Source organism: Microtus pennsylvanicus, chromosome 1 (genome assembly GCF_037038515.1).
Source record: "Microtus pennsylvanicus isolate mMicPen1 chromosome 1, mMicPen1.hap1, whole genome shotgun sequence".
Taxonomy (NCBI): Eukaryota; Metazoa; Chordata; class Mammalia; order Rodentia; family Cricetidae; genus Microtus; species Microtus pennsylvanicus.
This window is the reverse complement of record NC_134579.1, coordinates 155,023,467-155,042,245: the sequence shown is the minus strand read 5'-3', so window position 1 is coordinate 155,042,245 and position 18,779 is coordinate 155,023,467. Positions and strand designations below refer to the sequence as shown.

Here is an 18,779-nt window from a genome sequence, read left to right as displayed (position 1 = left end):
AAGGATGATCTGAGCCACCCAGTGGAGTTCTTGGATGAACTTAGATGAAAACTGACGGTAAATATCTAGGAAAGTAATCAGTCCTGCCACTGCAGTTGCAAGCCAGTGGTTATTCCCAGGACTGAGAGAAAGGGCAGGACCTGAAGCGCTCATTTGTTATACCATGCATCTATAAACCACGTGATGAGAATCAGCAAGGATTCTTCACCAGGTAGCACTCCTAATTTTGGAAAAAGGAACATGAGGGTACAAGTCTCAGAAAACCCAGCAGGTAGGCAGTGGTAAACCTGAGTGCTCAGAGGATAGAGGTGTAATGAATGTTCAGATATAAGGGTGGCTCGCAGTGCTCAAAAGTCAAAGTATTATTACAGTCTGAGAGTTCTAGTGTGCCCATAAGTTGTGTCCCTGAGGGTTTATATAGTCTGCAGTACTCGAGAAAGATATGGGAGAGATAAAGCATGGTACTGATAATAGGTTCAGAACAATTAATGAGAGGTGAGATGACCATCTGCTAGTCCAGTTGTGAGTCTATGAATGGTGGTCATGAATTTGACCCTGAAGGGACACACAGCCAGCCCTTTCTGAAGCAGGCAAGCAGAGAATTACTTGGTAGCTGATATGCAATTACAGTGGCTCAGGTTTGTCCCATGGAATTTGCAGGACTGATATGGGTAACATCTTTAAATTTCTGGTCACTTTTTACAGTAGTCTTCCCTTTTGTAATAAAGAAAAGCAACATAGAGGTTAAGCCTCAGTGAAGGAAAATCGGATAAGGGAGTGGTAGGGGACTGAGTCAATTTGCCTTTGACAACCTGATACGGTGCATATTCCTGACACCGTTAAGTAGAGGTAGGGCCCCCTTATGTATTAAACATCTGTAAGTAATAGCAGGTGTAGACAAGAAGAAATAGAGGAGGAGAGAGGAAATTGAGACAAAAAAGATTTTCATATCATTTGTGCATTGGCAGAAGTTGTCACCATTGAAAATCCAGCATGTCAATTTTGACTATTGAACTGTAACTGAGACCAAGTTGTTTGAAGTAACAGAGCAAAACTTTAATGATAATGAAATCTGAGTCCCCGAAGGAAGATAGGTAGGGTTGCAAAAACTTCACCCAAAGGAGTTTCTGCCTGCTTTGGCAAGAGAAAAACCCAGAAGGGCATAGGTAAGCTGTGAGACTTCCAGGATGGAGCTGAGAGACAAGAGGGACAAGATCACAGAGGCTTAAGGAAGTTGTGCAGTTTAACAGGCTTCTCCTTGGGGGACAAACTAAGGAAATAAGGTTGTTGGCTTCAATAGAGGGAGAGGAGCAAATGTCTTAATAACTAGAGAGCTGTCCATATGATCAGGCTCCAGAGGGCATAGCAGGCTCCTGAAGCAAGCAAGAAGCCACTTACTTAGGTGATGAGCGACGATGAAGGATGGGTCAGGTGGCGGGAATAGGCACATGACGAGGCCAACTCTAGAATTTGGAAATGAATATGATGGGTGACCGAAGTAAGCAGAAACAGATGGTTTGTTCATACACACCTCAAGACAGTCAGTTTGAGATGTTGAGACACGGCATGGCTAAAAGTTCAGTGTGGCAACTTCTACCTGTGCTACGTGAAGACAGAACTCTGGAAGGAAGTATTGTTTGCAGACATTTGTTTGTTAGAAGGTGGCACAGTGAGTGAGGAGAGAAGACAGCAATAGGTAAACCAAAGTTTAGCTTCTTTCATTTGTTTAAAAGAAGTTAAGCTATGGCAAGGGAATTCTTTTTATATAGGAGTGCATAGAGGTGTAGCTTGAATACTATATTAAAGAAACATTGTTTTTAATTCTGTCTTTGGTAAATGGAATCCAATGACTAGAAAGTCCAGAGATAAATTTTGCACTCTGACATCAGAGCAGGCATAGCAAGCAGCATTAGTGGGGGTATCTTGATGTTAACAGTGGCAAAGAATGCAAAATAAAACCAATAAACACAGAACAATGACTGCTCACATACTTAAAGAAGACCAGTGATAAATAAAACATGCAGTGGCCACTGTCATACATTCAACTTTTACTGAACAATTTCCATCTCTGCTCCTATGTTTATAAACTTAGAGATACTTCAGAAAACCTAGACCCATCTGCCTGCAGAAACAGACAGACAAAACTTTCCAAACAACCAGAATCAGGCAAGTAGGCTATATTTTGCCTTTTCCCCTTGATGGGTGTGAAAGGATTTGGAATTGGAGGAGAGGTGGGTGAATGATGTTTGGCTGTCGAGGGATTTTTGGTGTCCCATTCTCAGGAATCCACCTGGGAAGCCAGCCAGTAAGGGAATCAGGTTGTGTGGTTTGGAGGAGGAGAAGGGTGAGGCTGTGGTCAAGCAGATAGAGGGAGAAAACAAATAGAAATTCCTACTTTGACTAGGAAATTCCTTCTCAGCAAAGGTGATGGAGCAGCTTGTTAATACAAGGAAATTGTGGGTAAGGGGAATAATCCTAAAAATATAGAATAAGACTGGTAAGACTGTTCCTCTATTCCAGGAATAGAGAGGAGATATGGGTTCCCAAAATTCCATCAGTACCAAAACTGTGGCTCTGAAGGAAGAGATGGATTGCCCAGATGTCATAATGGCTACCCAAGGCTCCCTGTTGGTGAGAGTGTTGTTGGGTGAAGGGATTCAGGGGCCAACTCAGTCAACTATGGCCAGACATAAGAGAGATTAGCTGAAGGGTGATCTGGACTTGTCCTCACATGATGAAGGACTTGAGGACAGTAATCGAACCTGTTAATGGCATTATGGGAATGGTTAGAATGGTGTATGAGGGTTTGAACAGACCCAGATCCAGTGACTCTCCTGACCACATCTGGAAGGGACCTTGAACTTCCTGGGCTTTCTGTGCCTGGGCAACTGCTATGGGTGGCTGAAAGTCCTTACCCAGCCCCAGGTATTTTTGATTTTGGGCCTTTTTTATTTTTCCCATGGTATACCTCAAAGCCCATGGCTATGACTTCTACCTGTAGAGCCAGAGTTCCTTTCTCTAGATGTTTATGTTTGACCTTAAAATAAAGGAAATTCTGGGAGAAGTAGGTCATAAGGATTGTTCTCTAGAGTCTCGCAATCCAGATTGGTATATTGTAAGAGAACCTTTTTAAGGGGTTCTAGGAATTGAAACTGGCTTCTGTGTTTGTCCTGGTTGAACTCTTGGATTTTTTTTCATAATTTACTTCTTGAAGAGCAGCTTTGCAGGGCTGGAGAGATAGTCCAGCGGTTAAGAGCACTGACTACTCTTTCAGAGGTCCTGTGTTCAATTCCCAGCAACCACATGGTGACTTAAAACCATCTATAATGAGGTCTGGTGCCCTCTTCTGACCTGCAGGCAGATATGCAGGCAGAATACTATATAGATAAATATTTTTAAAAAGAAAGAAAAAAGAAGGAAGAAAGGAAGGAAAGAAAGAAGAGGGCAGCTTTGTGAAGACTGGCCAGTAGTCAAGTTATAAACTGATCCATAGCAAGGATGCACCTTGAGTTATTGTAATTCCATTCAGGATCCTGGTCAAGGACTGTCTTAGCTTTGTCTGGGGCAGTGGAATTAGTTTGGTGGATTTTGCCTGCAGGTGCCCTATCCTGGTCCCAGACTTACCTGGGCTCCTTGGGGAAAAGGTTGTTGGTGAGAATCATATAGATGTGAGGTTGTAAGATTGGGTAATATACTGCCATTCTTTAATCAAGGTGGAAGAAGTAGCAGTGTAGGTCCCCAAAGTCTCTTCTATTTGAGAGAGTTTCCATAACGAGAAGGGGATGTGTACTCTGAAAAGGCCATCAGCCAGGCAACCTCCTACAAAGGTGAGAACTGTGGCCAGTTTAGGCCAGTTGGGACATGTAAAGGTGACCCTTGGTGGAGCTAGAGGACTAATAGATGCCAGTGGGCTGAAAGTGGATACCTGAATGGGTTGATTTGGGCAGCCTATCACTTAAGAGGCAGAAAGGGAGACCAAAGAGTTCAAAGTGGTAAAGAAGGGACTGTGGGTGAAGGCCAATAAGACGGAGGCTTTAAGGAGTAATCAGAAATGGAGGAATCATCTGGCCTGGGCTTCATGGCTAGGAGGAGTTGTTTTTTTCCTAGTTGGCTTACACCACGTGGTTACTTTTTTTTTTTTTAAAGTTTTATTTTGAAACAGGTTTTGTTTGCGAAACAACATTAGCCATCCTGATACTCACTCTGTAGACCATACTAGCCTAAAACCCACAGAGATCTGCATACCTCTGCCTCCTGAATGCTGGGATTAAAGACCTGCACTACACTACCACCTCATAGCTGCCTGGTCACTTTTAGTCATGGGAGTAAAATCACATGACAAAATTTACTCTTTCCAACCCTAACGATGGCTGCTAGCCACGTGGCTCTCTCTATCCCATTATGGGACAACAGGTAAAATGACAGCAAGCAACATGCTTCTTTTAAGGTTATATATGTAAAATGGATGCATTTTTTCCTGTCAACTCAGGTATTATGAGCTAACCCTTTTGTTACAGCTTTTACAGGTTTTAAATTATACTCTATATGCTTACAAAATTTGAGATAAGATTTATACCTTAGCAAATGTTTTAGAGAGTTAAACTCAAACCAGAATTTTGAGTATAAGTATCAATAGTCCCCATGGGAAATGGTATGCTGCTTAATTTTGTTTCGCTCTCCTTTCTCTGTCACGTAGTCATGTGACTATCCTGATAAGGGCTGGACATTTTGGAGGAAACCTTTAAATAAACATGCTTGGTTTTAGAGGAGGGGAGCCTAACCGAACTTCAAAGCCATCTTTTAATTGAAATGGGACATCACCAAAAAAAAAAAAAAATAGTCTAATGCCACTCACACCTAAAACCCACCAAATATCTATAAAACTGAATTTAGTAAGCTGAGGAAATGAAGGCTTAGAGATAGGAAATACTTGAGCCCTGGCTAAAGAGTGAAGATGCTGCAGGAGAGAGCTGAGAGACTACCAACTTTGGGTATGTGCACATAGCAGTTGATGCTGCAGGAGAGAGCTGAGAGACTACCAACTTTGGGTATGTGCACATAGCAGTTGACCCGATCCTTTGCTTTTTCCCTCTCCTGCTAGGTTTGGCTTCTGGCTTCCAAATTGCTTCACACTTAGAGTTCCATTAACAATAACTGAAAAGTCCTGTGGGCTTGAGGGGGAGGGGACAAACCTGACAAGACCAGTAGGGCTTGGTACAGAGAAAGGAGAAATTGAGTATGGGGAATCTTTCCATTTTCCTGATCACTGACAGGATTTGTAATGATCCTGGATACTGTTAGGTACGAGATGCTGTTAGTCAGCCCTCTGGTTGATTGTTTAAGGGGTATCGAGACTAAAGTTGCTAGCAAAAGCAAGTAAATTTGGGACCCTTTTGGTCAGCTATCAGGTAGGAAGTCTGGAGATTTTTTAAAAGATGAATGAATGAGAGGGTATGGGAGATAATGTTTCCATGGCTGAGAGAAGAGCATGGGATGAGAAATGTCACTGCTGCTTGTTTTCTCAGGTATCCCCAGGACTCAAGGAAGACCTGAGCCATTCAATGTGTCCTTACTGCATTCAGCAGGGGCCATGGGCCTAGTCTGGCTAAGCTGAAGGAGAGAACTGGCACCTGGTACCAACCAAGACTTTCCAGAAAGCAAAGAGTGCATAAGGTGAGGACAAAAACTAAACTTTAGGAGAGGGGTCTTATTCACAAAAAGAATTAGAAAATGGAGTCACAAAAGCCACAGCAGCCTAGAGAAGCTAGGGAATGTGGGCAGCTCCAAACAGGAGATGGGAGAAGAAGCCAGGAAGTGGTGCATATAGTAACTCAGTTGGGCCTAAAGAAACTGCAGGATTGTAGCTTCAAGGGTGGGGAGCCAGGGTTAGGGGAAGAGGGTCAGCCATAGCCTTCAAACTCAGGGTACCTTCATTCCCAAGAGTGCAGAGGGGTGCTCTATGAACAGTGGTCACTTTCTTGAACTCAGGGAGGCATTTACACCAGTCAAAGTGGAAACACACTGAATTGCCTCTGGTGGATGGGTTACCATGCAATCTGTGTGCCAGAAGATGAGGATGAGTCTGTTGCAGGTGAGCCTGAGGTGAGGGATACTGTTCCAGTGCAGTTGAGACCCCAGGGGAAGTGCACCAATGTGTTACTGCTCTTAGGTGAAAGGCATCCCAAGTGGCATGGTGAAAGCTCTGAGGGGAAAGGTTTCCTGAATTGCAAGTGTTACAGCTCTGCTCTCATGGGGAAGGTTTCCCCAATGCGAGTGTTGAAGCTCTGAAGAGAAAGGTATTCTTGTAGTTGGGTAGCAAGGAATACCAGAGTCACACCACATAGCAAACCTCAACCAAGAGTTTTATTTGGAGGGAAAATAAAAGAGGGTGTCTTCTTCTGCTTGGGAAGCAGTAGAGAGCTGACCAGAAGTCAGGGTTTATATAGTGTTTCATGGGGGCGGAACTTTCCATGTGGAGATTTCCAAGGTGAGGAAATGGCATCCCCATCCTGTGTATATCTTTTTTTTTGAGTGTTCATATCAATATAAATGATTTCCATCACTTAAATTTTAGCATCTTATAAAATTAGGAAAATTGGTGCCTCTAGGTTTGTATCTAGATCTACATTTGATATTTTTGGTAGGTTCTTTAGATTTTTTGTACTTTAATTGTTACTTTTCCCATTTCCTAAAATGATGCCTTCATGACTTCAATAAGAATTGCTTAGTATTTCTGCAGAGTTTTAAATCTCTCTTAATTGTAATCCTATTGATGTTACTTGCTCTTTCTTCAAGCCAATACTCAATTGTTTTTATTTGCATTGATATTAATAGATTTTGAAATCTCATTTTGCTCTTCTGAAAATTTTTGAACGCTGTGCTTTCTCAAAATTTCATATCAACTTGGCATATTTTTTCTGTTTTTCAAAAAATTCCCCATTCCCGTTTAAATGAATTGTTTAAAATTCTTAACTAAGTGAAAGTCACTATTCAATTTATTTTAATAAGAACATGAAAGCTGTGTGTGTCATTGTTCAAATGTAATATATGTATTCTGATTTCCACCTGCTTTTTCTATCACATATTTGTCAAGAGAGTAGTTCAATTTTGCAGGAATGTACTATATGAGTCATTTCTTACAGAACCACATGTGTAATATAGTTAAATCATATGTGAGTTTTTGCTTGTATGATTGTTGAAGAAGCCGTGTGCAACCTGTATGATGGCTGCATTAAGTTGGATTACCCCTGACATTGTGTCTCTGAGCTCTTTCTTTCATGTTGTCTGCAGGGTTTGTCATTGAAGAGAAATTTGAATATAGACCTTGACTTGACAGAGAGGGGATTTTGGTGCATATTAGGCGTACTTATTTTTAAAATATTGAGTTTGTTTTATTTTTTTCTCATATATTACATCCCAACCACAGTTTCCCCTTCCTCCTCTGTTGCGGGAGGTCCTCCCACTCCTCCAGCCTATCGCCGCTGAGATACTAGCCCCTTGGGGCGTGGTCTCTCTCCCTTTAAAAAAGCAGCCACTTCCCTCTCCTCTCTCTCTTCACTTCCTGCTCCGCCGGCGACTAGACTCCTGGTTGCGTTGCGTAGAGGGCCGTTGCCTGGGACAGTGATCTGTAAGTTTTTTCCCCTTTAAATAAATATCACCCTATTAATCATAATCCCACATTGGTGTGGCATTGTTTGTGACTTACGCCTTCATTTTGGCGCCCAACGTGGGGTTTTAGAACCTCTCACGGCTCGCAGCCGCGAGTTCGGCTTGGCGGCCGGAAGTTCGGCTTGGCGGGAGCCCTTGCTTCCTCAGCCGCTGCCTGTGGATTTAAACTCCACAGGCCCGCGTAGTCTCTGCCCGCGTGGTTTGCTCTTTTCTGAGTCGTTTTTAAATCTCCCTTGCAAGCACAGCTCTTAAGTGGCACGAACCAGAGCACGCGGTTGCTGAAAGCTGCAACCCCTCAGGGTGACTCTGTCACGTGGAGGCATAAGCAGCTTCCAGATTGCTCTTCTCTACCCCTGGATTCTGGGTTTCTGGTTCCATCTCTGGAATTGATTTAATTACATTTACTTTGTTGAGAAACTTGCGTTTTCCAGTTTTTAACATCTACTAAGGCACTGAAACAGGACCATGTTTTCATCGCGATTCTGCAACAGCGCCACCTGCTGGACAATAGGTAATATGGCAATTTTCGTTTCTAACGCAAATTTTACTGCTTTGTTTTCACTAATACAATGGATTAGTAATTTTGTATTTACTAATACAATGAATTACATCATACAAGGTCTATATGATTATGGGAATACCTTAATTTGCTTGTTACTAGGCTTCAGTTTTCTTTTTCATATTCTATCATTAAGGAAGAATATGGCACTCCTAAGAATGATAGAATCTTTACGAACTAATAATGAACAACTAATTGACAGGATTAAAATTATTGAAAATCAGAGGTTATCTGAACAAGTGGATACTATGACAGACAAAATTGATTCCATATCCAAGGGTATTAGAAAGTTACCTGAAAGGGTTCAGGCTATTGAATTTGACCTTCAGAGTTTATCACAAAGTTTTGATAAGGTAACAGACAGAATGTACCTCCAAGATGGGAATCTACATGATATACAAGAAAAGTCTAAGGAGGACATGTTATCTTTGAAGGAAAAAATTAAAGCTTTGGAATCACAGGTGCAGAATGGGGACCAAAAAATTGATACCTCAGTGAAATCACTGGAAATATATACAGGTCAAGAGATTCAGGATTTAAGAGAGACAATGATAAAAAGATTTGAAAAGATTGGAGAAATTATTGCAGCTGGTGAACAGAGTAAGGAGGCACAAGGACAGGATACAATGCCTCCACCAGCTATTAGAACTGGCTTACCCAGGGTTCTAGCGACATACCCTATACTTGATTCTGACAAAGCGTCAACTTCTAAAGGCTCAAAGGGAGTCAGAGAAGCTAGATGGACACCAATAGCAATGAATGATCTAAAAGAAATTAAGCAAGCTGTTGTTAATTTTGGCTTGCACAATGCATATGTAAAGGAAATGATAAAGACTTGGGCTTCTAATGCTAGAGCTATCCCCCATGATTTCCATCAGTTAGTGTCTGCAGTTTTAGATAAGGGACCTTCCTTGATGTTTGGAATTTATTTCAGAGAAGAATCCAAACATATGGAACAGCAAGGAAGAGCAAAAGGTATTGAGGTTTCCCAAGATCAAATTCTTGGTGCAGGAGAATATGCTGATCCACAGGTCCAAGCTCTTTATGACGATGAAGTACTGTGTCTATGTCACCAAGCAGCTTTAAATGCTTTGAATAGGATACAAGATCCAGCAAAAAGGGTTGAATCATATACCAGAATTAGGCAGGGACAGAGAGAACCCTTTATTGACTTTTTGCAAAGATTGATTAAGGCTCTGGACATAGGGGTAACAGACCCAGAATCTAGACGAATACTTCTTGAATCTCTAGCTTTTGAGAATGCAAACATAGAATGCAAAAAGATAATTGGGCCTTTAAAGTCTAGATCAGCACCTATGGATGAATGGATTCAGCATACGATGAATGTTGAGACATTTAGCTATAATGATGAATCTTGGGTAGGAGAAGTGATTTCCAAAGCAATGAGGAGACATCAAACTGCCAGGTGTTTTAATTGTGGTAAATTAGGACATTTACAAAGGGATTGCAGGCAAAGAATTTCTAGGAATAATATCTCTTCTGGGAATGACAAAAATAGGAGACCTCGGCCTTCAGGTATATGTAGGAGATGTGGTAAAGGCAGGCATTGGTCCAACGAATGTAGGTCAACAACAGATAGACGGGGCAATCCGATATCATCGGGAAACTCCATGGGGGGCCTCTCGCAGGCCCCCAAGCCAACAGTGGCCCAGTCATTCCCAGTGACAGTGGAGAACGTGCCTCACCAAGAAAATTAAAAGCTCCAATTTCTGCTGTAAAAAGTAATACTGGTCTAAATGATGAATTACGTGTGGAGGATGACTCAAAAAACCCAGTAGGACAGAGTAAACGTATATTTTGGCAGACTTCTATTAATGATCAAAGACCAAAGCTAAGAGTCTGTATAAATGGCACTTTTATTGAAGGCTTATTAGACACAGGTGCGGATGTAAGTATCATTACCCCAGAATCTTGGCATCCGAATTGGCCTCTTCAAGAGGTAGATGTTCAGTTCCTAGGAATTGGAACCCTATCTCGTGTAAAACAAAGCACAAGATGGGTTGAATGCATAGGGCCCGAAGGGCAAATAGGAAGACTAAGGCCATATATAGCCAATATTGCCATAAATTTATGGGGCCGTGACCTGCTACAGCAATGGAATACCCAGATTAACATTCCTGTATTTCCAGGAATTCATAATTCGGGGAAGGATATGATGAGGTATTATGGAAAAAGGTCACCAGCCATTCAGGCTGTACAAGAACATACAGCAAATACCAAACCTTTAGAGGTACCAACAGCCCTACCTTTAAAATGGCTAACTGAGAAGCCAATATGGATCAAACAGTGGCCTCTAGCTGAAGATAAACTACAGGCATTGGAACAGCTGGTGCAAGAGCAACTAGATGCTCACCATATTGAAGAATCAACCAGCCCTTGGAATTCTCCTGTGTTTGTTGTAAAAAAGAAATCTGGTAAATGGAGAATGGTGACAGATCTAAGAGCTGTCAACAAAGTAATTCAACCTATGGGCCCACTACAGTCTGGAATTCCTTTGCCTTCTCTGTTACCAAAAGGATGGCCTCTTATAGTTATTGATTTGAAAGATTGTTTTTTCACTATACCGTTACAAGAAAAGGATAGAGAGAAATTTGCCTTCACAGTGCCTACTTATAATAATTCTCAGCCTAATAAGAGATATCAGTGGACTGTCCTCCCACAGGGTATGCTCAATAGTCCTACACTGTGCCAATATTTTGTAAGTAAGCCATTGGAAATAATTCGTAAACAATTCCCCAAGTCCATCATTTATCATTACATGGATGACATCTTGTTATCTGATTCAAATAAAGATACTTTAGAAAGGATGTTTGAAGAAGTAAAGAAAGTCTTGCCTAGGTGGGGATTACAAATTGCCCCTGAAAAGATTCAAAGAGGAAATTCTATTAATTACCTAGGTTACAGAATAGGGTTAGAGAAAATTAAAACGCAAAAGGCACAAATTAGGAGAGACCGCTTAAAGACTCTTAATGACTTCCAAAGATTGTTAGGAGACATTTCCAGTCTACGACCAGCTGTTGGGATAACACCTGATCTAGTAGTTCATTTAAACAAAACCTTAGATGGTGATAAAGATTTGAATAGTCCAAGAGAACTGACAGCTGAAGCAGAAAAGGAACTGACAATGATTGAGGAAAAATTACAGGAGGCACATGTGGATAGGGTGAACCCAAATCTTAGCTGCATCCTAGTCATATTGCCTTCCAGAATTTCTCCTACAGGGATTCTAATGCAGAGGGAAGATATTATTTTAGAGTGGATATTTATACCTAATAAACCAAGTAAAAAATTAAAAACTTATGTGGAAAAAGTCTCTGAATTAATTATAAAAGGTAAGCTGAGACTTCGTCAACTAGCAGGTATAGACCCAGCAGAAATTATAGTGCCTTTTACTACTGAAGAAATAAAAAAGTTATGGGAAGACAATGAACCGTGGCAAAGAGCTTGTGCTAATTTTTTGGGAGAAATTAATAGCAACTATCCCAAAAGTGGTAGACTTAACCTCATAAAAAGAACTTCTTGGATTCTTCCTAGAATTGTACGTGATGCTCCAATAACTGGAGCCCGTACTTTCTATACTGATGCAAATAAATCAGGGAAAGCAGGTTACAAGTCAGATGAATTGAGTAAGGTGGAACAAAGCCCTTATAATTCTGTCCAGAAGGCAGAATTATATGCCATCCTTATGGTGCTAAGGGATTTTAAAGAACCTCTTAATATAGTTACAGATTCACAATATGCAGAAAGAGTTATCTTGCATATTGAGACAGCTGAATTTATACCAGATGACACAGAGTTGACTTCATTGTTTATCCAGGTACAAGACATAATCAGGAACAGGCTTTGTCCGATGTACATAACACACATCCGGTCCCATACAGGTCTGCCTGGTCCTCTAGCCCAAGGCAATGCTGAGATTGATCAATTATTGATTGGAAGTGTGTTGCAGGCCTCAGAATTTCATAAGAAGCATCATGTCAATAGTAAAGGCCTAAAGAAAGAATTTTCCATTACTTGGCAACAAGCTAAGGACATTATAAAGAGATGTCCTACTTGTTCTTTCTATAATCAAACACCGTTGCCTGCAGGGAGTAACCCAAAGGGTACTAAGAGAAATGAAATCTGGCAGATGGATGTGTTCCACTTTATGGAATTTGGTAAATTAAAATATGTACACCACACCATAGACACGTATTCAGGTTTTCAATGGGCTACTGCCCTGAGCTCAGAAAAGGCTGATTCAGTAATCACACATTTATTGGAAGTTATGGCCATCATGGGTATACCTGCACAAATAAAGACAGATAATGGTCCAGCATATGTATCTAAGAAAATGAAATGCTTTTTTGATTATTATAATATAAAACACATTACAGGTATACCAAACAATCCTACAGGTCAGGCAGTTATAGAAAGATCAAATCGTACTATAAAGGATATGCTGAACAAACAGAAAGGGACTGAAAATACCCCCAGAAATAGATTACATAATGCTTTATTAACCTTGAATTTTCTTAACGCTAATGAGAAAGGAACGACAGCAGCAGAGAGACATTGGATAATGGAAAAGTCTGCTGAACTAAATCAACCGATTTATTTCAAAGATGTGCTGACCTCTCAATGGAAGCCAGGAGATGTGCTACGTTGGGGAAGGGGTTTTGCTCTTGTTTCCACAGGAGAAGAAAAATTGTGGATACCATCAAAATTAATAAAGTTTCGATTTGAAGAGGAGAAACCTCTTGGAAAGGAGAAATGACAACTTATCTACAATGATGATATTCATACAGATGGTAAGAAAAACATATAGAATGGGGGCAGGGTTCTGTTCTTATCTCCACAGGAAAACACTCATCTTTGAAAAATTCAAGGGACCCTGGATATTTGGATACTGACAGATAGAAAAATACCTGCCCAATAGGAAATATCAAGAAAACCGAAAGGGTTGTGTAAGTAATATTAAACCATATTTCTAAATTTATAAAGCTGGTTTTGAAGTTGGACTCTGGCTCAGTCCTTCTCCAATTCCAAGCCTGTTAGTAAGAGAAAAACCCAGAGTTTCTGGAGTTTCTGTCTCATGTCAAGAGCCATGATATGGGACAGAAAGAAATATGAGTTTAGAAAACATCTTTGCTTTTCTTCATATCTATCATACTTTTCATTGAATATATCTATCATGTCTTTCATTGAATATATATATATATATATATATATATATATATATATATATATATGTCTATATGATTAATGCTTAAGTTTCTCATAATGAACAATGAGTTTTTCCTGAAGTGACATTTGAAGTTTCCAGGAAGAAGATGGGGCCCCATAACAACAACTCCACCTGGTTGATATGACGTCATGATACTGATAGCGCTACAACAAGACCTGCTTTGGGTACCAGCTGCACAAGACAGTTCCAACTTGGTTAGCTGAAATGGTGCACATCTTATACAACATTTTGGCCAGACCTGCACAAAATACTCAGAGACTATTGGCAATTTTAAAAGACATTGATCTTGAAATTTAACCATCATTTTACTTTCACAGGATCCCCCAGAAAGAAAGTCGCCCCTATGACAGCTGGAAGTAATTTTAGAGGACGACGTCCCCTCTCCCAGTAAAGTTTGCCCTTGGGTTTAGGGACATCATTTTGGGGTTGATTATAATTAGTATACGATTGAGGGTTGGGGGAGGAATTTTATAAGCTCAGGGATCATTTTGAAAAAAAAAAAAAAGAGGGATGATGGGATAATAGATTTGTAATTGTGAGTTACTGTTGTTAGACAAATATATTGATATAGATTCTCGTATATTGATACAAAGTTAAATTGTATTGACTATTGTATGCATTCATGTTTCTACCTCTGTTTAAAACATTTTTTATGTATTGACATATATTGTATTGTATATATTTACCATATTGCAGTGTACATTTCTACCTCTGATTAAGATACTTATATAATGTTGGTGTATTGGTATATATTTACCCACTGCAATGTATATTTGTACATTGTTTATATTTGGAGGTCATTGTCCTCATTTGTTTCACAGTCGTTTATTGTCTTAGTCTTTAAGTTAGATAGATATTGAGAATTATATAGACTAATAGTCATCTAAGTTTGTCATTTATAATTAGACTAATCAGGTTCTTTAGATATATAGAGATTATACTCAGTATAGATAGATAATCTTCAACTTCTTCAAAGAGCTGTAGAAAATGGCCTTTAATCTAACTCAGAGTTTTGTGGTAGTGAGACACAATTGCTCCTGGCAACACCACTCTATTCCCGAGAGAATGTTGAGCACCAAAGACACTCCACCTGGAGCCTTTCCTTTTGGCAGAACTGGCCTTGGGGCAAAGAAATGCCCATACCTCAACCACTGACAAAGATACAGAGCGTGCATCAATGGATAAAACAGGGCTGTCTTATCCTGCCAAGACAGGGTAAGATAGTTTTGAAAAGTTGCTTGCCTTTGAAAATGGTGTGTCAGTTATGTTAGGCCTTAGCCAAAGTTGGTTGCTTCAACGCTGCTAATGTGACTTTGGGTGATTGCCTAGGTAGCTAGTTGTCTCTGTGATTTGATGCATGTTTTGGAAGTTGTTTTACTGAACTTCCTAATTACCCAGGTAACATTATTTCCCTTCTCAGATCTTTGATGGGGTTGAAGACTATATAAATGTAGTTACTTTCTCTCATGACTTGGCCAAGTTATTTATTATACAAGACCTAAGCTAGTTAGAATAGCATATTTGTACTTATTGTATATAATTTCATAGTAGGTTTAGAACTCTCTTATTTAAACAGAAGGGGGAGGTGTTGCGGGAGGTCCTCCCACTCCTCCAGCCTATCGCCGCTGAGATACCAGCCCCTTGGGGCGTGGTCTCTCTCCCTTTAAAAAAGCAGCCACTTCCCTCTCCTCTCTCTCTTCACTTCCTGCTCCGCCGGCGACTAGACTCCTGGTTGCGTTGCGTAGAGGGCCGTTGCCTGGGACAGTGATCTGTAAGTTTTTTCCCCTTTAAATAAATATCACCCTATTAATCATAATCCCACATTGGTGTGGCATTGTTTGTGACTTACGCCTTCACTCCTCTTTTCCCAGTCCCATACCACCTCCTCTTTCTCACAGATATTCTTCTCCTTCATTTCCTTTGAAAAATAAAATTACAGGCTACCCAGGCATATTAACCAAACACAGCTTACCAAGTTAAAATAAGACTAGGCACAAATCCTCATATCTAGACTGGATGATGCAAACCAGTAAGAGGAAAGGTTTCCTAATAGAAAGTAAAAGAGTGTCCCAACACCACTGTTAGAGTTCACCAAGAATACCAAGCTGGTCTGTTTTAACATGTATGCATAGATTCTAGCACAGACCCATACAGTGTCAGTGATTTTTGCTTTAGTCTCTGACCAATTATGAACTGTTGTTGATTCTGTGGGCTGTGTTCTCATGGTGTCTTTGACCCCTCTAGCTCCTACAATTCTTCCTGTGCGTCTTTTGTGGAGGTCCCCTTGCTCCACCTAATGTTTGGCTATGGGTCTCTGTATCATCTCCCATCAGTTGCTGTTTGCCATCTGTCTGATGATAATTAGGCTACAAACCAATCAATGAGTAAAGCAGAATTTCATTTGGAATCAGATCATTGATGTATTTGTTTGTTTTTGCCAGTTGTATTTGGTTTCATTTGCGGTCTCTGGCCTATCCAGTCTCTGTTTCCAGGCCCAAAGGCAATGTCATATGTGGGCTTCCTCTCATAGATGGGCCTCAAATTGGATCAGTAATTGGTTGAACACTCCCACAACTACTCCACCATTGCCCCAGCACATCTTGCACACAGAACAGATTATAGGTTAAAGGTTCCCCCATTACTGGGATTCTTTGCCAGGTCTCTTAAATTTCAGTGAGCTTCCACTGCACTAAGTTTTCATTGCCCCCAATCCTCTCTCACCCCATTCCAATCATCTCTCTTAGTACTTTCCCCACACTCCCACCTGATCCTTCTTGTTTCCATTCCCTCTACCCTCAGTCCACCTGCAAAATTTATTTCTCCTCTGGGACTGTGGATTGTAGAATGATAATCCTTTACTTAACACCCAGTGTCTATTCATAAATGAGTATATATCATGTTTGTTTTTTCTGGGTATGGGGTACCTCAGTCAAGATGATATTTTCTGGTTTCATCTATTTGCCTAAAAATTTCATGTCATTGTTTATAACAGCTGAGTAATTTCCCATTGTGTAAATATACCACATTCCCTTTGTCTGTTCTTCAGCTGACGGACAACTAATTTCCTATTTCTGTCTATTATAAATAAAGATACTAGGATCATTGATGAACAAGTCCCTTGTGGTAGGATGGTGCATCCTTTGGGTATTTATCCAAGAGTGGTATAACTGAATCTTGAGGTAGGTTGAACCCCAGTTTTATGAAGAACCACAGTATTGATTTCCATAGTGACTGTATAAGTTTGCATTCCCTAAACCAATGGAGGAGTGTTCCCCTTAATCCACAGCCTCATCAGCATGAGCTGTCACTTGTGAAGCTTAAGATGAAATCTCATAGTAGTTTTGACTTGCGTTTCCCTGATGGCTAAGAATGTTGAACATTTCTTGAAGTATTTCTAGTCATTTGAGATTCCTCTTTTGAGAATTGTGTTTAGATCCGTAGCCCATTTTTAATTGAATTGTTTTGGTTAGTGAAATCTTGTTTCTTAAGTTTCTTATATATTTTGTATATTAGCCCTTTGTTGAAAGTAGAGTTGGTGACAGTCTTTTTCCATACGTAGGTTGTCATTTTCTTCTATTGTCAGTGTTGTTACCTTACAGAAGCTTTTTAATTTCATGAAGTCCTTAATGATTGGTTGTTTTCATACCTGCACTACTGGGTTTCTTTTCTGGAAGTTGTCTACTGTGCCAGTGCATTCAAAGCTATTCTTTACTTTCTCTTCTTTTGTTGAGCTTATGGTTTTATGTTTAAGCCGTTGATCCAATTGGACTTGAGTTTTGTGCAGGGTGACAGATACAGGATCTATTTGCATTCTTCTACATGCCAGCCTCCAGTTAGACCAGCACCATTTATTGAAGATGCTGCTTTTCTCTCCCCATTGTGTATTTCTGGCTCCTTTATCAAGTCAGGTATCCATTAATAAGTATTTATCAGGGACTTTGATTTGATTCCATTGAAAAAAAGTGTTTTTATGCCAGTATCATGTGGTTTTTATTACTATAGCTATTTAGTACAGCTTGAAATCAAGGATGGTTATATCTCTGAATGTTCTTTTATTGTACAGGTTTTTATTTTTTTAATCCTGGGGTTTTATTGTTGTTTTTTCATATGAAATTGATTGTTGTCCTTTAAGGCCTGTAAAGAATTGTGTTGGAATTTTTAAGGGGATTGTCTGAATCAGTAGATTGATTTGTTAAGATAGCCATTTTTATTTTTTAATCCCTCATATTCTTGAGCATGGGAAATGTTTCAATCTTTTGACACCTTCATTTCTTTCTTTAAAGATTTGAAGGTTTTTCATAGGAGTCTTTCATTTGCTTGGTTAGAGTTAATGGAATATATTTCATATTATTTGTGGCTATTGTGAAGGGTATTGTTTAGTGATATTTTGTTTGTGTTTTAACAAATAAAGCTTGTCTTAAGATCAGAGAGGAAAACTAAGCCACTAGAGGCCAGGAAGTGGTGGCAGACACCTTTCATCTCAGGACTCAGGCGACAGATGGACCTCTGTTATTTCAAGACTACCTTGGACAACAAGAAATTGATCCAATCTGAAATAGAAACAGAACTCACACAAAGGTGATCCCAACAGTTGGGATAACAGACCTTTAATCCCAGCACTAGGGAGGTGGAGACAGGTGTGATATGGCTGGACAGAGAGAGGATTGTAAAGTGGTAGGAAACAGGAATTCAGTACAGTCTGAGGAGGCAGTACGTCTGAAACAGTCTGAGGAGATAGTCAGTCTGAAGCAGTATGGGAATACAATCTGTGGAAGCAGTCTGAGGACAGGATCACCCCTTTGGTCTGAATATTGGTAGAGGTAAGAACTTAGTGGCTAGCTGTTCTGCTTCTCTGAGCCTTCATCTTTCACTCCCTCTGCTTCTCTGATCTTCAGCACTAACCCCTATATCTGACTCTGGGTTTTTATTATTAATAACAATTAGAGTTTTGCTACATCTGGTACCCAACTTTTGGGGTACAAATTCATGAAAAAGTCTGTTGCTGTTGGCTTTGCAGCCACTGACATAGGCCAGAGCTTCACTTGGCTAATACCCTTGATTAATACCCTAAAGTATTAATTAATACCCTTCACTTGGCTAATACTTGATCCATACCCTAAAGTCTAGGTTTTCCTTTCTTCTTTCCTGGTGAGCTTTCCCTGAACCCCCTTCTTAAGCTCCTTCCAAACTAGGTAGCTGCCTTGAAATCTTATCAGGCTTATAATACTCTTCTACATTGCAACAGTCAGACTTAGATCTGCATCATCATCGGCAGCAGATTTCGTGAGATAGTAGGGAATTCTT

The 18,779-nt window shown here is 40.1% G+C and overlaps 1 protein-coding gene across 14 annotated transcripts in view; it reads left to right on the top strand.

Moving 5' to 3' along the window:
* The window catches only part of LOC142832622 (uncharacterized), a 36,412-nt gene that overhangs the window by 7,708 nt on the left and 9,925 nt on the right, over positions 1-18,779 (top strand). For 4 of the 14 annotated variants that reach the window (XM_075943315.1, XM_075943332.1, XM_075943271.1 and 1 more), the window contains one exon: positions 5,526-5,673. Coding sequence is in view for 6 of the 14 variants with exons in the window: in XM_075943252.1 (XP_075799367.1) it covers positions 8,134-8,179 (46 nt within the window). In the remaining 8 variants the exon portion in view is untranslated. Of the gene's footprint in view, positions 1-2,520; positions 2,632-3,713; positions 3,828-5,525; positions 5,674-7,580; positions 7,628-8,099; positions 8,180-12,929; positions 13,039-18,779 lie in introns of those variants that run through there. The other 10 variants (XM_075943226.1, XM_075943263.1, XM_075943217.1 and 7 more) reach the window with 7 other exon arrangements.